This window comes from Anopheles maculipalpis, chromosome 3RL (genome assembly GCF_943734695.1).
Source record: "Anopheles maculipalpis chromosome 3RL, idAnoMacuDA_375_x, whole genome shotgun sequence".
In the NCBI taxonomy this organism is placed as follows: domain Eukaryota; kingdom Metazoa; phylum Arthropoda; class Insecta; order Diptera; family Culicidae; genus Anopheles; species Anopheles maculipalpis.
In genome coordinates, this window is record NC_064872.1 from 86,876,203 (window position 1) to 86,899,249 (window position 23,047).

General features: G+C 45.8%; 2 protein-coding genes across 2 annotated transcripts in view; one reads left to right on the top strand and one right to left on the bottom strand.

The window, feature by feature from the left end:
* LOC126562004 (motile sperm domain-containing protein 2-like) overlaps positions 1–23,047 on the top strand; it is a 332,954-nt gene that overhangs the window by 207,012 nt on the left and 102,895 nt on the right. The window lies entirely within an intron of this gene.
* The window catches only part of LOC126561298 (uncharacterized), a 34,771-nt gene continuing 12,385 nt past the window's right edge, over positions 662–23,047 (bottom strand). The window contains exons 2-7 of the mRNA XM_050217345.1: positions 21,328–22,097; positions 14,186–14,432; positions 5,518–5,848; positions 1,380–5,439; positions 982–1,222; positions 662–902 (exon numbers count right to left, since the gene is read on the bottom strand). Of these exons, the coding sequence (XP_050073302.1) occupies positions 710–902; positions 982–1,222; positions 1,380–5,439; positions 5,518–5,848; positions 14,186–14,432; positions 21,328–22,097 (5,842 nt within the window). The 3' untranslated portion in view covers positions 662–709. The remainder of the gene's footprint in view (positions 903–981; positions 1,223–1,379; positions 5,440–5,517; positions 5,849–14,185; positions 14,433–21,327; positions 22,098–23,047) is intronic.

The following is a 23,047-nucleotide window of genomic DNA, read 5'->3' on the forward strand; positions in this document are numbered from 1 at the left end:
TCTCAATTTTCGCCTTTACGAATGTGTGATCCACAGGTTGGTTGGCTGTGTGTATTGATAGATAGATAGGGCGCGAGTGGGAGAAGATGATACAGTATATTTTGATTACGTTTTGCAACTGTTTGATGTTTGGTTTGTTTTGTAATATTTTGATCAGTTGGAGCTCGCATTCTAAAGCATTCTGGTCCATTTATATGCAATATAATTGATCATTGAAATTTATCAACACAAAAACAAGAAACTAAAATACTATAAACTTAGCATTATTAACGTCTTTTTCGTCTTCGGCACACACATCACTCCCAAAATCGTATTGGCAGTGAGGAAGAAAAATTTGCTGCTGGGTAACGGCCTCTCTTGTAACCGTTGCACTAGACATCTTCGACAAGTAGTAGAGAGTAGCAATCCTTCTTTACTTCAATTCGTACCCTGTTGAATGAGTTCGGTTTGTATCACTCTCACACTTTTTAAATTCCTGTTTCTTTCGCCGTATCTTGCTGTCCTTGCTACTTCGCTCAAGTAAAGATATACTTAAAAGATTTATATTTTGTATGTCGTTCCGAATAATTAAAAAAACTCGTTTCACATTCTCATACCTCATTTAGTGTCGTACCATAAGGGCGTTCATTTAACTTTATCTCATTCCACCTGGACATAACTATCCTCTTCGACTAGATGCAGGCCGTCATCGGCTGTTGCCATTCAGTGGCTAGCTGAAATATTTCAATCCCGCCACCAGCAAGAACTTCTCGATGAACAGCTCCGAATCGAGTACGGCAATGTGTGCCGCTCGTCCTATTAACGCGTTGGCCGTGTGTGGTAGTGCATGGTGCACATCGAACCGGGCCAGTGTAAGATCCTGTCGGGCCAGCATGGGCGCTATGATGTTGTGTACCATTTCACTGTAAAGGAAAACAAAAAAAACCGACAGACATTAGTACTGATTTGATGAATGTTTTCACAAGAGATCGCTTTCCCTACCGATAAACAATCCCGAGATTCGATTGATCTCGTACGGCAGCCTTGCACAGTTCCAACCGTGCCGAATGTGGAGGAACATAGCGATCCTGAGACGATCCGCACAGCAGCACGTTTTTGAAGTGATGCAGAGTGCTTCGTTGGCTTAACCGATAGAGGAAACTTTGGCGCGGGTCGGCAGCATCACGCAGGCACAGCTGCAGCAGAGAGCCAGACTTTTTCCACTTTTGCATAAACCACATCCCTGGATGGGTGGATAAAGAAAAGGTAAATAAAAATGACACCAGAAACGATCGTTGAGATAAAATTATTCTAAAGCATTGTAGTATGTCATGGATTAACACAAAGATTGCATAATTTCAGGCGCTCAAACGAAATAAACCAAAAAATGGTCGCCTTACCCATATTGACCAGCCCGCTCGAGTTGTACAGCGTGCCGAGATGTGGTCCGGACAGCGAAAGGAACGTATGCAAACGGGACAGTAGCGGTCGCATCTGAGGTCTCGCCAGCGCCGACCGTACAATGATCGTACCGAGCGAGTGCGCTACGAACGAGATGCGGCTCGGATTGAGCTGATATGTTTCGATGTGGTACAGTACCTCCGCCACCAACCGGTCGGTCATGGTGTCAAAGTCGGAAAACGTATCGCCCTGGTTGCGTTCCGACATAAGAAACTCCAGATGCGTACCGGGCAGCCCAAGCTCTAGGTAGGTGCGCACCAGCCGTAGATCGGCCGAATTTCCATCCAACCCATGCACGCAGATCACCAGATGCAGACCGGCCGGCGAGAACGCACGGAACTCGTCCGCAATGTGAAAGTAGGGCATTTCCGATGCCATCTTTTGAAAGTCGGAATAGATCGAACCGGAGTAGTTGATCTGTTTGCGGAACTCTTCGCGACACTTTTCAAACTCGAGCAGCTGCATCGGTGGATCGACACGCTTACGATCTGGACTCTCGTCTGGATCGTCCTCGGTTTCGTTCGCTTTCCTACGTACCGAACCGGACACAACCGGTTCGGACGCGGTGGAGGGTGGTAGAGGTTGTGCTTCTCGCACCGAAGCCTTCCGCTCAACAGAGGACGCTACCGTCGTTGGTGGTACGTACTGCGATTTCCCGTTGTGAACCATCGGCGGTTGATGTTGTTGCAGCTGCGTTGCTACGGCAACGGTACACAGATTGGTAGCGTTTGCGTTGTTTAGGGTTTCGGCACATTTCGCTATAGCGGCCAGTTCGTTTGAGCTTTGCGATTTCATGACGGGTCGGGGAGTTTTGACCACCTCGTAGATGTGATACAGTGGGTTATCAATGGCCTGTACTTCACATTTCGGCTTGGAAGTGGGTTGTGCCGCGCCGGGACCCATGTAGCCCTGGTTGCTTAAGGGTTTACTGTAGTGATGCTGTTGAATAAGTGACTGCGGAGTGGCATAATGTTGCTGTTGCTGCTGCTGTTGATGTGGCTGTGGTGCAGTAATGATCTGCGGTTGAAATATGACTGATAGTGGGGTCATTGGAACCGGAGGATGGCTCTTGGGGAGCGTGGCGTAGTATTGAATCTGCTGCCGCTGTGTCTGTTGCTGCTGCGGTTGCTGTGGAGCCGGTGGAATAGGCTGTTGCTGTTGCTGCTCTTCCTTCGGTGGCTTCGGTGGACGCTCTGTCGGTAGAGGAATATCCAGTGGAGCCACCAAGGACGAACGTTGCTTTTCTGCCCCATCAGTTTTGTTGTTCTTGCTCGAAATATCGTCAACAAACGAAGGAGGATCACGGAACTCGTCCGGTGGCGGCGGTACATCCCGGAACTGTTGCGGTGGAAGTAGTCGCAAATCATCAAACACATAGTCCGAGATGTGGGCCAGATCAAAGTCTGACTTTGATTTTTCCTTCTTGTTCGTCCGTTTGGGAGGTTTTATATCGGCCGTGCTTATCTCTTCCCGTGTCGTAGAATCTCCCACTGCGTCCGGGGCGCGTTTCCCACTTACCATACCGTACGGTCCACTCGCGGCATTCGCTATCGCACGTGCCCGCGAATCATTCCACTCCTTTTCGAGATTGTTCCAGTTTTCCGTCTGTACCGAAGCGCCTCGAAGCATATCGCCTGGCCCAAAACCTGGCTTTGACTTCATCGAACTTTGGTTACTTCGTGCGAAGAACTCAGTCGTTGAGGAAGGCGTACTGTTCTTACGGTCGGCAACTAACCGGGGCTGTTCGTTCAGTAGCTTCAGCAGCCGCTTTCGGAGCTGCTCACCGTTCACCACCCGCTGATCGTTTCGCAACGTGTCCGGACTTGATGGGCCACTACTACGCCGGCTCGACACCCAGCCAGACTGTTCGCTTAGCGAGGACGTCGACTCACTGCTTGAATGGCGCCTTCTTAGTAGAAACGTAGCACCTCCTTTTGGACCTGGTGGTGAATCGCTAGCAAAAGCGGCCGGAGGAGGAGCAAGGTTCGGTAGACTTTCACTGAATCCTCCAGCAGCGCCGGCAGCAACTCCTGCTCCCGATATCACACCTCCAACACCACCACCCCCGACAACCGGCTCCAGTTCAAGATTTTCCAACTGAAAAGGAACACTCGCAGAAGACAGTAGTCGACGCTGTTTGTTGCGAGTCCGTGGCGTTATCTCAGGACTGGTACCCGAACTGCTCGAATCTCTTCCAACGTTGGTTGCCGAACTTCCATTGCCCGATACACCGATTTTATGCGTGCTCCCATTGGACGTACTGCGTCTCTGTTGGCCGTGTACCAGCTGCTTGAAGTCGGAGACACGTATCCGCGAAAACTCTACCGACCGGTGTGGCAACGTTGCACTGTTTACGCCCCCACTGATCGACATCGATTGGCCATTGTTTTGAGCCGTTTGGCGCAACTGTTGCGACGAGTTGCTGCGCGGAATCGTATTCGAGGCCGACTTAGTCGGCAGCGAGGTGGAGCTGGACTGCTGTTGCTTTTTACTGCGCACCGGTGGGAAGGAGCTTCGTGGCGCACCCAGTCCGGCACCTTTGGGAAGCGAATTGTAATAAGCACCAGCTGGGGTGGTGTTGATCGGAGCACCGGTATGGGGTGGATCACGGTGACTCCCGTGATCGCGCTGGGAGCTGCGAGTGCCTTGCGTATGCTTCAATTCGTGCCGATAGTCACCGGTGGATGGTTTCGCATAGCCGTTCAGGAGGGCAGACATGCCGAGTGCGTCCTGTTGCAGATCGTAGGTAGGATTGTGTGTGGCAGTACCACCGGCATGGATCATCTTACGAGGATCACCCGGATTTTTGTACTTTTCCCGAAACTCGGTAATGTTTTTCAGTAGATCCTCCGCTTGCACCGGATTTTTTGGTTTAGTTTTGGGTAGAGTCTGCAGAAGAGCGACACCTCCAGTCAGCTGTTGCAGTTGCTGCGTTTGTTGGCCAGGATGTTGGTACAGCATCGGTTGTCGCTGCTGAGGTTGATGGTGAAAAGCTCCTATCTGCTGTTGTTGCTGCTGCTGCTGTTGATGATGGGACTGTGATTGCTGAGCCGCATACCCATTGTAGTTGGCCACATTGGTCGTACCATGAAGATGCTGCCTTGGCAACGAAGCAGAGTTAGCGTTCGTTTGTAGTTCAAGCTGATCGAGCGATTTACTGTGCCGAGTCGGCAATGTGCCACCGGCGAGTCCACTTGCTGCACCGCTGGTGTAAATGCCCTTAAACTGTTGGTCCCAGGTACAGACGTCGGCCATCGGGATTGGATCGAGCAGCGTCGAAACGGAGTGCCGCGACAGTGCCTTAGGACACAGCCCATTTTGTGAGGCAGCTGCGGCTGGGGTTATAGTGAGACTTGCCTGCAGTATGTCCCCTCCGAGAGCGTACCGTGGTGTCATGATGCCCATGTAACTGCCACAGATCTTAGGCACTGGCTCCACATAACAGGTTGCAATACCACACGAACATTCCTTGCTAGTGTTAGTCACGATCGGAGCGATCTTGTGTGGATGGTGATGTTGCTTCGGTGGTTTCACAAGCGTTGACTGGCCAGTGTTGCTAGCAGCACCTAGCACACCAGTACCATTCAGATGAGGCTCACTGCCTGATCGCCGTTTTCCGTACTCGTTCGCATCGGTGTAACGATCCTCGAAGATAAGTGGTAACGAGTTTGCATCTCCATCCAGCGGTGTACAGTGCACCGGTAGGGGTGGCAAAGATGATAGATAGCGCGATCGACGTGCCATCTCACAGATCGAAACATAGTTTTGATAGTTGGAATCATAACACCCGCTCGCCAGATGTCGCGGATTATCGATCACAAAGAATCCTTCCGCAAAGCGGCGCACCCGCAGGGTATGATGTTTCTTCGCCAACAGCCCATGAACGGCGGGTTGCGTGGCAGCGGACAGTACCCGCCGCCAGTAAAGTATACACTCCGCGCAAAGCTGCGCAATGTCCGAGTTTGCTCGTGCTGCTAGATCGTCTTCGGTGTCCAATAGCTGTAATGAATCGGATCGAAATGAGATATTAAAAAAGCAACCCCGGGACGGGGTCTAATTTGGCTCGGTTCGGCATACCTTGGCCAAATCGGATAGCTTCCTCAGTCTTTGCTCGGTGTCGAGATTGGACAGGGGCGTCGAACCGGTCAGCGCTGTCCACTGGTGGGGTAGCACGGTGCAGAACTCCTGCAACGACAGCCGGAGCGATTCCAGGGCCCCCAGCAGCAAGGCACAGATTTCTTTGTGGACGTTCCGGGCATGCATCAAACGGCCGGCCGAACCACCGCCACATTTAGCACCGCTACCGACCTGTGGCCCGAAGAAGATCGCCTCGAGCGGGCCGGGCGAATTGCCACCGCGACAGTTTAGCTTCGAGCTGCTCATCCACGGTTTAGTTGACTTGGGTGCACTGTAAATTAGAGTGTAAAAAGGAACAAGGAACGATTAAGTGGATTAATTTTGTACGTGATAAGTGTCAATAACAGTAATTTTAGAGAAGTAAAAAAGGGATAATAGAAGCAACAGATTTCAGTGTTGCAGAGTAAAGGGTTCTTGGTACGGTAGAGAATGAAATAGAGAACGAGACAGAGTGCGACCTTGGAGATCAAGTGTAAGAACGAGCAGAGAGTTAGTATAGTAACATGATGAGATAAGAACAAGAAGGTGAATGTTTTTTAAGTCTTTTTTTTTATTATCCAGGCGAGCATGATTATTTATTCCTACAAAAGTTTTTATATTTTTTTTCCTGATAGTTATGTTCAAATTAAAACCGATGAATTTATCGCTCGTATTTGAAAGATGAACCTATCAACAAAAATTATATTTTCGCCACAATGAAGTAAGCTGTTTAACGTTCTGTATTTTGAATTGCATAATTTAAGGGGCAACGTGTTTTAAAAGAAGACTAAAGGCGCCCAAAGGTATGCAATCTTGATTGGTGTTTGAAAAGTGTATTTCACTTTGTGCTTCATGACCTTCGAATTGCTTATATTATTATAGGAAAATTTCATTATAAAGTAATTTAAAGTGAGAATTAAATAGTAAGTTAATAAAACAATTAAAAGGTCACATTCAATGAAAATAGAAGAGATATGTATGGTGAAGTAAGATCAAAATGGGAAACATTCAAAAGGTGCCTTGTACAAACAGGAAGAGAAAAGCAGCCGAGCCCAGAAAAGACAACAAACAGAGAGCGAAGATAAATGCAACAGCATTCCACACAGGAAAAGGGGGACAAACAAACCGGTCCGGTAGAGTGTCCCAACACAGAGCACAGGAAGAAGAAGGGAGTGGCAAACAGAAGGATACGAACAACATCAACAACAAGGGGCACAGGACCCGTAGGAAGAACCTTACCAGCTTTGTACATAGTGGAAAATGCTTTTCCTATGGCGTCACAACACATGCCCGATCGTGTAATAGAATTGTAAGATTTAGGGTTTTGCGGTATCGGTTCGGTACACACACACACACACACACACACATACAGAGAGACACACATGCGACGGAAGCTCAAGACGGTTTAATGTGATGGTTTGTTTGTTATCATAATATCAATTGGCAACAACAGATGACAGTTTAATCCGTCGTGGGTCGTCGTTGTTGTTCGTTCGTTTGTTTGTTTATTGGCCCACGAATGTAACGTGATGTATGTGTGGTGAGCGTGATTGAATGAGGGAAGAGAAGAAAAAGAAAGAAATGAAAAGTAGATAAACTAAGTCGTGTAACTAGCGACGATTGTGGATAAAAATTCTACACGGGGTCAGAGCTCACTAGACTAACTACACGAATACAGTTGGCAGTATTTTTAGGACTTTGGAGGATATAATGAACATATTCTTCGAGATATTGAGCGGTTCAGGTATACTAGACTCAGGCGTTTTTTGTTCCAAGCAACCGGTGCTGCAAAACGTCTAGGCCATCTGGACAGTTGCCTGAGCTATGGATACTTGGATGGAAATTTTTATCTCACAGATTGAATCAATAATATACCCGAAAACGCCAACTTGCTCGATGAACTTGTTTGTTATACCCGCGAAACCCCTTTAATGAAACAAGGCTTAACAATACTAAATACCTTTGAATCTCTTAAAATACAGTTACATACACACACGCACACAGCAAGGGCTAGATGATTATTTTCGATTATTTGAGATCATTCTTCATTATTACTACATGTTGATAGGTTGCAACCAATAAACCTTATGATTAGATCAATCCTTTCATCACCGTGTTAATCAGCTCCGATCGCCGTAAACAATCCTTATTAATTATTCAGTTCTGCTAGTTTTTTTTTTTAGTGTGGAACCAATTCCATCATATCACACCTGTGCATACTTTTCCTTTCACAAATCACAATAAACAACTCATGGTGCTTGCTTCCCTTCCCGATCGATGATCATTATACATTGCTGTCACCGTTCAGTTTTGTTACCGTGCGCATAATAATAATAACGCAGGATAAATCGATTTCCAAACACCGAACCCGATAGAGATCATTTGTCATCTGGTGTCCCACTTCGGTACGACTGTCCTGGCTGTACGGGCAAGCCCCATTGTCCCGCTCATGTACAGCAAATTGGAATCGTACAATTGCGGTCTGGGATCGTTTTGGGCAATAGCGGCAAAGCGTGTATCTAATGGACAATAATAAGCAATACAGCTTCACTGCAACGTTCTGGCCAAACGCAATGGGGGTAAACGTAGTTTTCCACGCGTACACTGGGACGTGAAACGTGCCCAAACCGTTTTCCATACGGTTACGCCTATGCACATTTATCTTTCTCGTTTCGATGGTAATTCTTCTGTCTTTTGTGTGTGTGTGTGGAGCTGCTTCATGCCGAGCGTACGCTTAACAGGGAATATAGGTCAAACGATGCGTTGAATGGGAGGACGGATGATTTAATCACGGCCGAAATTTGCGAACCAAGAATAGGCACATTTGTTTAAGGTTAGGAGTAGTATAAGCACGTGACAGGAGACGAAGAAGATGGGAAGTGATAAAAAGAATAATAATTTTATGGTCTCTTAACCTCTTGCTTTGGTATTTTTGGGTTGAATTGCCACTAGAATGTAGTTCCAATTTTATTTGAAAACTAGTAAGAAACGTTATAAAAGTAAGAAAACCAATAAATAATTCTTTGTTAAGTTAGGCATAAATTTGAAATAAAATACGAAAATAAAATACGAAAATAAAATATTTTTACTGCTTTAAATTGATTCAAAAAAACCTTATGCTGTACCGAATACATACTACAGAATAAGAAAAGATACTGCATTTTCTCCCCCCCGATACACACACATTCAAATACATTCAACGACGAACGTCCTCTTCATTGTGCAAGTTGCATTCCTCTACTGCTACTCGGCTTAGAACGGATTAAAGTAGGAAGAAAGATGGTATAATAATCCGGCCAAAGCATCGCTTTCAAGCCCATTTGTCGTTGAGAGTACGTCTTGAGCAGCTTCAAAAATACACACACACACGGCTAAGCGATGTACATAAATACATACTTATCTTGTAATAAACCCGTTTGAGGTCCACTTTATAGTGCTTTGAAATTGCATTTTAATGCGACGGATAAATTGGACCAAGCCTCACCGAAAGTGTTTAATAATCTTTCGAAATCCTGCGCAGAGTTCTTTTTTGAAGTGAAATAAGGCCTTGAAACAAATTATCCATTTAGGAGAATTATACTTTTAATAATGTTACCGCTTGTTAGCTGACGATCAGTAGGATGATCATCTCGACAATGGAGACGCCTGGTGTTTTATGCACTCACACCGAATGCAGCAAATTAATTGCTTTTTATGGTAATAAAATTATCATACCAATTCATCCACTATTATGTACAAGGAATTAAGTAAAAGATTGGCGATTTTCTTGATTGAAATCATAATCATCATCACCACAAGCACACGTTCTAGCTCCACATGATAGTACAACGAATTTATCGTTGATATTCTACGAGTGATCCGCTCGTTCCGTTTATTGCCCTATTCATAGTACAACCATAATCGTCATGCTGGAATAAAGCAGGCGAGTTGTCTATCAACTTAACGCCTAGCTCTGGTGACTGATTTCTTAGCTGACCAGCATCCGAAATCCCGGTTGCGAACCCCGTGCCGAGACCGGCGAAACTCTGGCAAAACAAGGCGGATAAGGCCCGCGCATACGCACATCATAAGAAACTGGTTGAACGAGTGATTTATTACATTTTAATGCTCCCGAACGAAAGTGACGAATGGATATGCTGCCAATGGGGACGGGGGTTTTCTTTTCTGTTTCTTTTGCTGTGGCACTGCTGATTCGCGCCCGTTTTTCGCACCTACCTACGGCATCCAAATGGGCTTCGCTTCGATAACCCAAAGCCCATAAACGTGTGTCGCGTGCAATCTCCCAGCACACCAACACGATAGAGGGCGCTGGGTTTTATGGTGGTCGCGAAGCTTTAAGAAAGAAATACGGCACCGATGGAGAGCCGTGTAAATCGTAATAAAAATGCAATAAAGACACGCATCACTGCCGCATTCCGGTAAGCGTGAAGAGGAGCATTCGTTTAATGGTGGTAAGCGCAAACCGGTAACAAGGACAGCCCGAAGACAACGTTCTGCCTGACTGTCGCGAATGATGTCAGCGTTGCTCGCTTGGTCGATGGTCGATGATGTTGATAATGCCATAGCACGGGCCTGCCGTTATCGTCCGTGTTGTTAGTGTGCATACATGCGGAAGGATAAAAGCGTTACCCTGTAAAGTTATCATTAGTCGGTGTGTTATACTTTTTTTCCGCACCCCTTGTTCTTTGTAGCGTTGATGTGTAATCAACTGGTAGAGTGTTCGGTGTGCTTAGCAGTAAACAAATAAAAATAATTGTGAGAATGAGCGCTAGATAAATGTTGGATGCGTATTCATTAACAGTTAAATAATTTTTATGGGATTGATGTGAGTTAATTGTGCCTTGAATCAAAAGGAAGGATCGATCACAACCATTAGGCTTTAGCAAGGAAAATGAGCCAACAAATCGATCTGTAGCATACGTTTTGGACTGCCGGCTTTGGACCGAGTTTCTTGGAAACGGATCGGCGACCTGGTCATGTCATCTTGTTGTGCTCACTCCTGAGCAGAAAAGGTAAAAAAAGCTTAAGAAGGTTCCTTCTAATAATAATAGAATTAGATTTAGAAAAGCGTACTCAAAATACATATTATTAACCGTGACTTGTCCAGCAGGATGTCAGCCTAAAACGGAACGGTGCCTTATGAATATATGTTCCCCGGAAGCTATAGAGTTGCAAATATTTCTATAGGCCAAATTTCTTACCAGCAGACCGAGAGTGAAGTGTTAAGCTTTGAAAACTCATGTGGCCCTTCGCGTGTGCGCCTGGTTGTTAGGCTATTTGCTAACCATACAACCATTTTAACCACCAACGAGAATTTAATCTACTAGAAAATGCAGGTAATTCGCTAGAGAAAAAATGGAAAATCTCCAATAGTTTGTTGCTTCCAATTGCTAATATACTTATTTCTGTATGGACAATAAGTACAAGACAGATTTTCCCAGCCCTCCAAAGTGTCCGCTGCCTAGTGGACTCAGCAAACGAGAGACGACAAAATCTCACACTGAAGCGTAAAATAAAAAAAACCCCCTAATGAGCTGTGAGCTGCACCGAATCTCATTACACACTGTTTCAGTTCGTTAGGGGCAGCTACCAACATGGATGGGCGTGTGATATTTCTCAGTCCTCCATTCATGGGAGATTTATTTTTCATGTAATATGGCAGTTTCATTAGGAAAAAAAAGGGAAAGCAAACCTTTCCGACCATTCTGACAGCACTGAGTCAACATATTAACGTTAACGTTAATGGCCAGAAAAAAAGGAGGGATAGAGAGAAGGTGTCTCTGTAAGGAGGGGAAGAAAAACAAACAACAAGATTTTAATAAACCAATTTCACCTTCCACCCAACTTTTGCACCATCTTCTAGCATTTGGGGAAAGGGCCGCGCGCTCGGCAGCATCCTAAACACAGATTGAGTGTGATTAGATTTGATTAGCACGAAAGGGCGGAAGAACGGATCGATCCGGTTCGGAGAGAAGAAACAAATCAACAAATGAGGCAACCCCATAACCAACCCAGTTTCCTTCAATGAGAACATTCAGTACATTCGATTCAGTACCACCGTGCGTGTATGGTGTTTGCTGGATGATGGCAAAATTTGCACCAATTACCCCATGCAAAAGCTTGAACACACGATTAGGACCGCTCGTTTGCATGCGTTGGTTGGTTGGCAAATGACAAGCAAATAGGGCATGGACGGTTGAATGTGAAGCAGGGAGTAATGGAATCCGGTCCGTGTCCCATGTCCGTTGTGTCCGCACGGGACGGACTTCCTGTCGCCATTAAGTGGTTAACCTATGGGCAAGCAAATTGCGGACTCCAATGCCCCATCGAGTCCCAGTTGCCATCATCCCTCATTAGGTACGGCACCTCGAACGGAGAAAGGTTCAGGATTGCGTGTGCGTGTGTGTGTGTGTGTGTTTTTTTTTATGGCATCGTTATTTTTAGACTCTTGCTCTGTGTGCATTAGGTGCTTGCGAATTGTGAGAAAGAGGAACAAAAAAGTCCTCAACAAACTCGTCTGATAAGGCAAACAACGGTTTGTGATCGTCATCGCACAGCTGAAGCCGGTGCAAAACTTCAGGACGCTGTGCTGCAGAAAAAACACGCAATCATACTGGCCCAATAATAATGGGCTCTGCAGTGCAAATATCGGCTAACCGTTCGGTAAACGATTGCGAAATGAAATATCATCATCCGTCCGTCGGCCGACTTTTAGCGATTTTGTTAGTTTTTGCGCCAAAATTTGATCCTCCCTGCTGTGGAAACTTTTGTGACACGATGATTGATTTCGTGCCGGCCCCGTGTTCCTATAGCGTTCCTCATCGTTCGCATTCCATTCGCTAGCGCCATCCCCCATAAAGCCAACGTGGGATCCTCTGTCCCACGGCAACTAGTTTCCGTTTGGCTGGGTAAATATTTACCTTTTCGTCTTTCCGGTCGTTTCATGCGGGCACGCGTCGTTCCCATAGCAACGATACTAAATGAACTAGTGTGTACGTACGAGTCTGTGTGTGCGTGTGTGTGGGTTATTCTTCCTCTCACACAAACGTGTTCTAATGGGGGAAGTGCTGGCAACTATTGCCAGCATCATGCCGACCGACCCGTTGATGAGCCCGATTGACTCCAGAAATCAAATGTTTATACTGTGATAAAATTGCCATTCCTTTATAGCTTTCCCGTTGGGCGTAAAACAAGAAGGAATCCTTTTTCAATCTTTCACACTCACAAACACACACACACACATCTTTATGCCACAGGAAGCAATTAATTTGTGAAACTGTTGCTAATGGAGGCGTTCGGTTGGAAAAGAAATAACAGGACAAAAAAACACACACAAACACCCATCGACCCCATCATCCTCTCCGAAGGATTTATGTCTTTTATGAAGACAATCGTCATCACAGCATGCGAGTCAATGCAACAAATGCATGAGTGTTTGTACGTGTGTGTGTGCGTTTGTCAATTGGTGCAATAAATTTGATGGGTTGTGTACGAAATCGAAACAAGGTCGTTGCTTTTAATTGGCTGTGTGATGTGTTTCGCATTTAAAATTTACTACGCCCCGTCTTTGTGTTGGATTTATGATGGGCCATAATTAACTGGTGGTGCTATAGGTTGAATACGCAAACGGTCTTTTCATAACACTTTAACACACAAGCACACACGCACACATACATTGAATGGCAAGCGTTAATTGTTGAGTGGATTAAACGATCATTTCCTGCTTGATCAGTAAAAGCATGACAAATGTTTCATTTTGAATTTAAGTTCTTGCAAGTTTTCCCTATTTACAAATAAAAAAAAACACATTATTCTGGATCCATGTTGCTAAACAGCTCGAGTAAGTTGTTGAAACTATAGTAATGAAAATGTTTTAATACGAATATCATAGCTTTAAGCGTTTGTAGGAAACGCTAGCTTCCAGCTGTTGAAAAAAACGTTAAATCTGTTAAAAAATAATAAATTGTCGGTATAATTGAATAGCTTTAGGAACACAGAGGGAAAATGCCATTCAATTCAGGTATTAGGATAACTCTGCAGTTGGGAACAACATGAATATTAAGTAGGCCGGTCACCAATGCTAACTGAATCCAACGATAAACACTTCACTCTACAAAACATTAACGCATCGTTGCGGATTGCCTGCATTCAGGCGTTGAGAATCAACAACCACATAGGCATGTGTATTAAGCGAGCATATCTAATCGAAAAATAGTGTATTATATTACCAGTTTCAATAGTGAAACAGATAATAAATACGAGTCTATAAAGGACGAAGCACCACTAATCTCGAAACTAATTTTACAATCTTAAAGTTTCATACAAAAGCATAACAAACAAAAGGATAAATTATCATTCTCACAGGTTAAAAGCCTAGTCATTCCTACAAAATTCTTTCGCAAAGCTCTTCCATCAATGAAAGCGATTCGAAAAGGTTAAATACATACACATTAGGCGCTAAGCTAGCGACCGAACTTTGAGCGTGGCATATAGTATGAAAACTCTAAACCCTCCGGAAAAGGTCGTCGGAACCGCTATCCCAGTGAAAGTTCAGTCGGCCACAGTTCTAATCTACTGCCGGACCGTTCACTTTCTTCACCCTAAAATACACACAGAGATCGCTACTCACTTGATGTAAGGCTGGTGCAGGGCAACGAGGCTCGCATGGATTCCGACACTGACGGCGGCCAGGTGAAAGTAGTCGAACAGCACCGGCAGATGATAGTGCAGCCCCCGGCCAGGATGGAAGTTAAGCTGCAGTGTGCGCGTCGAAGCCAGCGTCAGCACGTTGCCGTTCGTCTGCTCGCCGAACCACAGCTCGAGGTTGAGCGAGAATTCGGCACGCTCGATCGATTCCTTCAGGTGCCGGCTGTCGACTGCAAATAACAAGAAAGAAGGTTGATGGGTTACGATGCGATAAAGTTAGTGTAGCTACGGCAAACTTTTCGAGGCAAAAAGGAAACACTCTTGTAACGCTTCGTTCAACATCGGTTCTTCAGTTGGCGAGTTCGGAAGGATCGAATGAAATCTTACCCCTACCGGTGTTTGGTAGAATAATAACCCCAGCGTCATAGTGCAGAAACCTCCTTGTACACAAGTTGTAGACAAAGCTTGGCACAAATATTTCCAACCACGAAACTTTTGCTTCAATCAGGTTTCCTCGCATGCCTACATACATCGGGTATAATGGTACAGGAAATACAAAACCACGGTGCCGGAAATGAGTCCTCTCACCCTAAAACAACCAATCGATTTCCGAGTGAGCGTGTGATTGAATTCGACCGTAACGGGGCAGCTCGGCAAAGTGTATGCATGGTCTAGCCGGTCCCCATAAACCTAACCTCAAACAATCGAATTCACATTGAGATTGGTTCGAGTTCGAGTGAATGTTCAGTTTTGGGAAACCCTTTCAGTACGCTCCAGTACGCTGCGTAAGGACTGGCCCGAACAAACCTCTCAACGATCAATAAGCTTTTTCACACCTACGGAAGGCTGGCTAGCCGGCTGACGTTTACGAGGGGACGCTACGGACCGGTCGAAACACGATACGATGGTCGGTCGGTGATTTATTCGTTGACATTTTTACGCTGAATTAGGCAGCACAGCAATTACATTAGCATAAGATGAGACACTTGAAGGGAAGGATGGCGCGGGACACAAGTTTGCTAACACTCATGCCCTGGTACGCTACATACTAAGGGCCAAAAGAAAAAGGCTAGAATGGCAGAATGTGTGGGCAAAAACTGCTCCCGAGATTTTAAACTGATTTACACGCCAGCTCAGCTCATGGATAGTTGGCCGGTAAGTGTCGGAAGTTTGCTCCGTCGGAAGAATATCTCCCGGGCAAGTTTAAATGGTGAGAAAGGGCACTGATCTCCCTGTGGAGTGGTGGAGGGCGTCTTGTCCTAGACATCATAATTTTTCGATGATTATCAGAGAAACGGGTCAATAATGGGACATGGGTTCACAAGCCAACCGCAACAGCGGGCTGCGTAACGAGCGGCGGCGTAATGTTTTAATATGGCACATTAAACTAATCTGATAAATCGAAGGATATGCGACCAAGTGCGACCGGGAGACTAATTTGATTATCGTCGGATATGAGATGAGGGAAAGGCAAACGATTATTGAACCGGTTTGAGTAATAATAGGACAATTCACGCTAGGTTTTAGTTGTCTTTGAAGCTACACGACACAGCTTTATCCTATTTATCTGCTTGTTAGCTTAGACGGTTAAGATTATTCTTCTTCATGGCTTAACGACCTTTAGGGTCACGCCAGCCATCGAATAGGCTTACCGGAATCACGTAGTTGGATAGTCAGACCTCACCCTTTTGAGCCCCGGTCCTACCGTTTGAAGACCAGCGGCCGTTCGCGCTCCACGACCGGGCAGCGCCGACTGTCCGATTATTGCTTGCGAAAATGTCATGAAATTTATTTAAAAAATATACATGCAATCCTCATGCGTGTGTTAAAGATACTTTTAATAATTAAATGACGCTTCGTTGTATTCCTTTATCAGGAAAAAAAAAACGGAATTATACCTTCTTGCATATAAAGCTCTTCTATGGAAATTTCTCAACAAGCTCCAATCGAGCACAGCGCTTACAGAAGTGAGTTCATTAAAAGACGATTTAGTGTGAAGAGTCCGCCCAAGAAGCAATCGAACAACGTGTACCAGTTCTGTCTAAGCTTCCACCCGCATGAAGTACTATTTACCCAACTGCAGTGGAAACAAATGCTTCGAATCGTACCGTACAAGACTCTCCGATTAGGTCACGTGTTTTACCGAGAATGTATTGACGATCGGTTCATTTGTTTCGAAGAGTTAGATACTTAGACATCGTTTGCCATTAGGCGCGTCTGGTTTGAACCCAACATTCGAAGTATCTGACTGGCGTGGGAAATAGCAACGGATCGTAGTGACGCAATTCTCGGAACCGAAAGCTGAAGCTGGCTGCTCAGGTTCAGGATGTTTGCTATGAGTGAGGTGACGAATCGGAATGTAAAGCGGCGCGGGTTTTTTTTTTGAAAATAGAGAGCAGATTCCAGACTCTTTGAAAGTTTTGAAGATTCTTTAGTGACCGCAAGAATGGGTAAGATGTTGAAGATGAATAGTTATTTACAAACCAACGACAAAAAGGCGGCGATTTTATTTTATTTTGGAGGAAAATTGAAATTTCGAGCAATTTACATAGTTTGTTCGTAGTACAAATCCACTTTAAATCATTGCAACAATCCAAATGGCCATTTAAATGCTTCTATCATTTACAGCTAACAAACAATCTTTACGATCGTCCCTCCAAAAAACCGGCCCGTAAGGAGGACAAAAGCATACTCTCTTCAACCATTTTTTCTTGTCTTCCTAATCTTCCTCAACAACGCTGTATTGCTTTCAATCGATCAGCATAAGGACTTGTGCGGCACTAGAGCGTGCAGCGATACCGGACGCGGCACTCGGAGCCGAGCGACCGACTCCGAAAAGAACTTTCCACCATCCCACCCGGCGCTGAAGTAGCGATTAAGTACTATTAAAAAGCACTCGTGCACTGCAGTTGGCATCTAATGGCGCTCCAAACTCCTTTTTAGAGCTCCCGAGCGCGACGATGGCTAGGTGAGTGTGTGCGGGCGCGGGAACGATCGATTCGCCTTCTCTTCGAGGATCACAAGGTTAGCAGGGAGTGCAAGGTTTCGAGCTGTTTCGTGTCTTCTTTTGTCGCTCTTTTGTTTTCTCTTGCTAAGCGAAGGAAATGAAAGGATTTGATGGGTTTTGTTGTTGGCTGTCCATCCACCAAGGGGTTTTCAACCGTGCGGGCAATGTATTTGATCGCGGGTCGGACATTTTTACTCTCTTTTTTTCCATTCCTCCGTTCGCTGTGTGTGTGTGTGTGTGCATAATGGAGAGAACTGGGGAGAAACAAGCCAGCAGAAAACAAGTGGACATTATCACGTTTTTATGAGAGTGCTTTTAATTCGAGTAGTTTTCAAAATGCGCCACTAAAGCCCCGCATTTCGATAAAGGGTAGAGAAACCGGGAAAACTTGTTTCAGTGGCCAAGTGGCCAGTTATCGGGGTGAGCATCACCTTTTTGTCATGACATTTTACCGGAGTAATCTGATCGGGGTTTTATTCAAAGTTCATCTCCGATACTTGGAGGCTCCGGCGATCCTGGGGTGGCGTGACATAACACACTTGAGGGGTTTTTTTTTGAAAAGGGCACATTCGTCACTAGGCAAGACACAGAGAAAAATTCATTGTTTTTCAACGATGTTTTCACTTGAAATCGCTGCAATCTTTAGGGCATCATTGTGTTGCCTTTTAAAACTTATCCGAGTTTAAGCTAAGCCGTAAATAGTTAAATTAAAGGGGATTGTTATAGTAAACAATTTTAAGAATTTAAGAATAAAACCCACAATCAAACAGCAAAACATGTTTGTAAAGCGTTCTAACTACACCTGTTTTTCCTGAATCGATTGTAACTAAACCTTCACTGCTAAAACCATTGCTTCGCCCCGACATCGTCCCGTTGGAGCCATTGAAATGGGGATTTACCGCTTCCTGCTCACCATCACATTCTCCTCTTCGCTCTCCCATCGTTCCATTTAATGGGCAAAAAGGAAAACACACACAGGGAAAAAAAACAACACCCGTTGGCGTGCCATCAATTGCTACTTTACAGTTCATTTTCAAACGCAAACGTCACCGAAGGAGAAGCCAGCATCGCGGCCAGGAATTCGTCGTTGTCTGCTTTCTTTTTACTCGTCCCGAGCGGATGAAACCATTGCCAAAATCGATTCGTATCACCCGGTAGGGAAGGGACAGTGGCGTACCGGGCCACACATGGTGCCAGCATGGTGATGTGGTGCAGTCCACACGCAGTCCACACGCTAATGGCAGGGCGAGGCGTAAGCTTTTATCGATCGATCGTACAAAATACAGCGTCCGTACAGGCGGCACCGGCACATCGGATGGACGGCACTGCTACACTGGTGGGCAATATGTTAGGTCCTCGTACATCGGTGCGACCCAGTTTTGCTGCCTTTTTTTTGTTGTGCCTCTCTCTCTCTCTCTCTCTATCTCGCTTACGCCGTAGTCGGTATCGTTAGGCATCCCAAAAACCCATCCGACGCTATCGTTCGCAATCCACAAATCCAGGGATATCAGCGTACCATCGGAGTACCTTTGGACGGCTCTCGAGACACTCCCTTGGGCAGAATACGTTATGGACACTCGCTGAGGGAAGTGGAGGGATGAGTGAAGAGACAAAACATTCACACACACACACACACACACACACACACAAAGTTGATGGACGGAAGCGAGAAGACTGCGGCTTAAAGTATCGAATTTCTTATTTGTCTTCCAAGCCCCAAACAAGCAAATATGTTGCGTTACGTGCATAACCGATAGTTGGCCAGAAGCCTAGAAATTATGCACAGACAGAACTCAAGTCAGCGGCCTCTTCCCCGGCTTCCGTTGCTTCCTGTCTCACGCTGAAGTACCTCTCTCGGATGGGTTTTGTGGTACGTTGTGGTGGTATAAGGACGAACCTTGCTTGGGTACTTCCTGGGGGGAACGGGGCTTGGAGGAGTTTGTAGCAATTGAAAACAAATGTGCGCATGTTCCGGGCATTCATTCATGCAACCTCACGACATCTCGTGCTCCACGCTAGTCGTCGTTATTGTGGCGAAAAGGGTCTATGCAGGATAATATCAACGATACGGTCGGTGGAACTAACGGCCTGTGCACAAGTGTCTGTATATGTGTGTGCGCGACTTGGCATTTACGAGCGTAGCGTCGGTCTGGACCGGTAGAACGAATGTGAGACTACAATTTACGAGCTAATGGGTTTGCATATCTAACAACCGAGGATATCCACCACACATACAAACACATGCCCTCGAGAGATCCTGGGAGTGGTCGTTACTCGTCATCACCCGTGCACCGTTATCACCCCAATCACACACACACACACACACACACGGCCGAAGCACGTGGAACGATATTCCTCTTCCGGGAAATAAAGCCTCCGCCGGAGCAGCTCAGACATTAGGGGTGCAGTTTGCGCTAACGACGCCATCGCTGCTTCCCAGCACTCCCCCAAAAGGGTATGGTGGTATAATCTCGTATCCTCGAACTGGCTTGAAGTGCGCTTTCAAACATGGTGGTTTTGGAAGAAACTCTTCTGCGGAACAGATTCGAATGAAGTCATAACGGAATGAATTTCATTTGGTGGTATTAATCGAATTTTGAGGGCATAATCATTCGGCAAGATGTCGCTAGAACGAAGGAGCTTTTGAGAAGGAATGAGGTTCAAAATGTTGTTCAATTTTTCTAATGAGTAGTAGTAATGATGACGTTGTATTACGGAGCATGTTCAACGAGGCCGCGAGCCATACATTGACTTAATGAAAGAGTAAGAACACTCCCGTCTGAAGTGCTAACAAGGATTTCGGATTCTTCCAAGTGTTGAATGCCATCCACTAGAATAGCTGTCCCGAATATCCGCCAAATATTCAACCTAACCTTTACACCTAATCTCCTTCTTGATATCTGGCCTGGGCCTGGACAAACGTTGATGAAACACAACAGCAAAGGATCTCTACGAACGATCGAACAAGAACAAGATGAGATCAAAAAAAAAAAAAAAAACAGTGAGAAGACCTACCGATAGAATTCAGAAACCCTATAACGAGGACAAAGTTCATGCTTGTTTGATGGTCAAAATGACGGATATTGTGGTCTGCAATCGTAATAAAACTTTGCCAAAGTCGTTAAGGAAATTTTACAACTAGATCTTTTAATGCCGATAGTCATTAACAGTCATTAACAAAGCGACATTGGACTCTAATAGTTAGTTACAATGTTTCGAAACTTTACTAAACTATCGCAAAAGTCTATAAAACCACTCAACATACAGCTCACCAGTTCAGTACGTTGGTGACCATTGCAAGGATTAAAAAAACGCTTCAGAAATGTCCCTGGAAGCTGGCATAAATGGACAGTCAAATTACATACTTCTCATCCTTATCGTGTGCAGCAGTAGTATCGTGCCCAGCAATTCGGAACTGTTGATTGAATCCTGCATTGTGTCCGTCGAAAAAATATCAACACTTTACCCTTCCCCTATCTACATTACGCTAGATCGTGCTATGTTCGCTTCCTGCGATACGTTGTACAATACCACCGCCAAGCTGGACACAGTACTTGCGCTTACTACGGCGAGCCTCAAACGAGTGAAAGTGAATCTGTTCTGTTTGGACTATTACATCAAGGAAAGTGTGCTGCAAGCGTACCATGTGACTCTGCCACTATCGAGGCATGTGATTGAAAGCACACGGTACATTTATCTGAACGTAGACAAGCTCCAAATAATGACGATCCGGTACGAGAAAAATCCACTTCCACTGTACCTGTTGGTCGCGAAACGTGAGATAAACAGCACCGTAAGCCGGGAGGTTGTTTTAAAGGTGGATAATTGGAAGGAATTGAGCCTGTCAATGCAAGCCCGCGATGCTGATCCCGTGCATACCGATTGGGTCAACGACATAGTTAAGAATACCTTTAAGCTGTCGTTTTCTGTGTTGGCTGAACCGTTGAAAAGCGGCAGTGTAACGTTTTTGCTGTCGATAGGGGTACAGTGCCTTTGGGCAATTGTTTTGCTGGCAAGCAATGTGGCAGCTTTTGGGTGGCCAAAATAAATGTGACCAATCGAAACCAGGCCAATCAAATGTGGTACAAACTATGTTAGTGAACAAGCATTTCATTTACCTAATAGATGCGCCCGAAACATGATAACGTCACGCAACGACACCTCCTCGTTGCGATAAAGGATCTGAAAGACACGTGACGCTCCGGTATCATCGATGATGGTCGCACCCGACCGACTGTCGGAGCTGGCCGTCGGTGAGTTACCGCTGCTGCCTCCACCAGCACCACCACTCCCGCTTCCATTCATACACGACGGCCCGGGCCCGGGAGCGTTGCCGACCGGGACCATTGATGACGACCCACCGGTGGTGGTTGAGTTCGGTGTAGGCATCGAGCTACTGCTCGGCATTGACGACATCGAACCGATTACACCACTGCTGGCAGTCGACGAGAGGCACGGTCCACCCACTTCCGGACGGCCGGTCGAGCTGGTCGAACCGGTCGACGGTGCATTACCACTGCCGGGTGGACCACTGCCGATAGCGACCAGTCCAGTTCCACCACCGACACTGCCTGTGTTACTGCTCGGCAGTGAACCGCTTCCGGTTCCGGCACCGCTCGCTATCCCACTCGTGCTTGAACCGGCCCCAACACTGCCATTGGTCGTGCCGTTGTTGTTGCTGCATTTGGTGTTGTTGTTGTTGTTGTTGTTGTTGCTGTTGCTGGTGTTGGAGTTGATGTTGGAGCTGTTGTGGCTGTTGCTTCCGCCATTCTGATTTAGCACCGACTGCACCGAGGGTATGCCGGCGGTCGTTGCATCGGGCAGACAGGTTTCGACCTGCACCGGAAGCCGGGGAGAGACGCGCAACGAACAACGTACTTGATACAGTCTGCAAATGGAAGAATTGGACGGAAAAGAAGCGTAAGTTTTAGAAAGATTAGAACGAGATAGCATTATCTTGATAAGCTGTTATTTTACAGAGCTTACATTTACATTTACAGAGCAGAGATTTACATATAAATAGTTCAGCAATACGGCCTGGCCGTCCTTTATGAATAAAAAAAAAATAAATAAATAAATAGTTCGGAACGATTTTATCTTCTTAAATTAAGGTTTGAAATTCATATAATGTAGACAAACTGTGTACCTAAACCAACGTTTCTGTTACTGAGCTTAATTATACATACACACAAGACAACTATTTAGCACAATGATCGACCAGATAGATATGCTTCACCGATTATCTGCATTCAACTCCCCACTAATCCCACTACTGATAACGGACCGGTCAGTTTCCGGTGACCAGCAATAGCCAGCATTCGAAATCGATCTAAGCCACCCCGAAAAGGATTTATAGTCCATTTTCACATCCGGGATAAGCATGGCATAATCCAGCAATGCATCCCAACATTTGCCCACTATCTTTACCACAGTCACAGTCAACGGACACTATCCCCCAACAACGTGCGGGTGGCCGCACGGTGGAAAAACAGAGTGCGAGAAGCACCAGTGGGTCAGTGAGTGACAGTTTGGGCCAAGTGCAGCAGATGCAGAAGACTTACGGACCAAAAAACGTACGGACTAAAGCAAAAAATCGACAGAGACCGAAGAGATCATGCTGTGCACACCAGGGAACATCGCACAGTACAATGTCCTGTGCCGAGCGACAAAATAATGGTTTTATGACCTCGTTCTCATCCAGCACAAACCGATCCGTCCGTTCGTCCGCCCGGTCGCTGTTGTCATGCAGATTTCAAACCCCGGCCGGATTAAAAGGCATCAGAAGTGGTTCAAACTGTCAGGCCCATGCCCCGTCACTTGGTCGAACTTTTGCAGCAA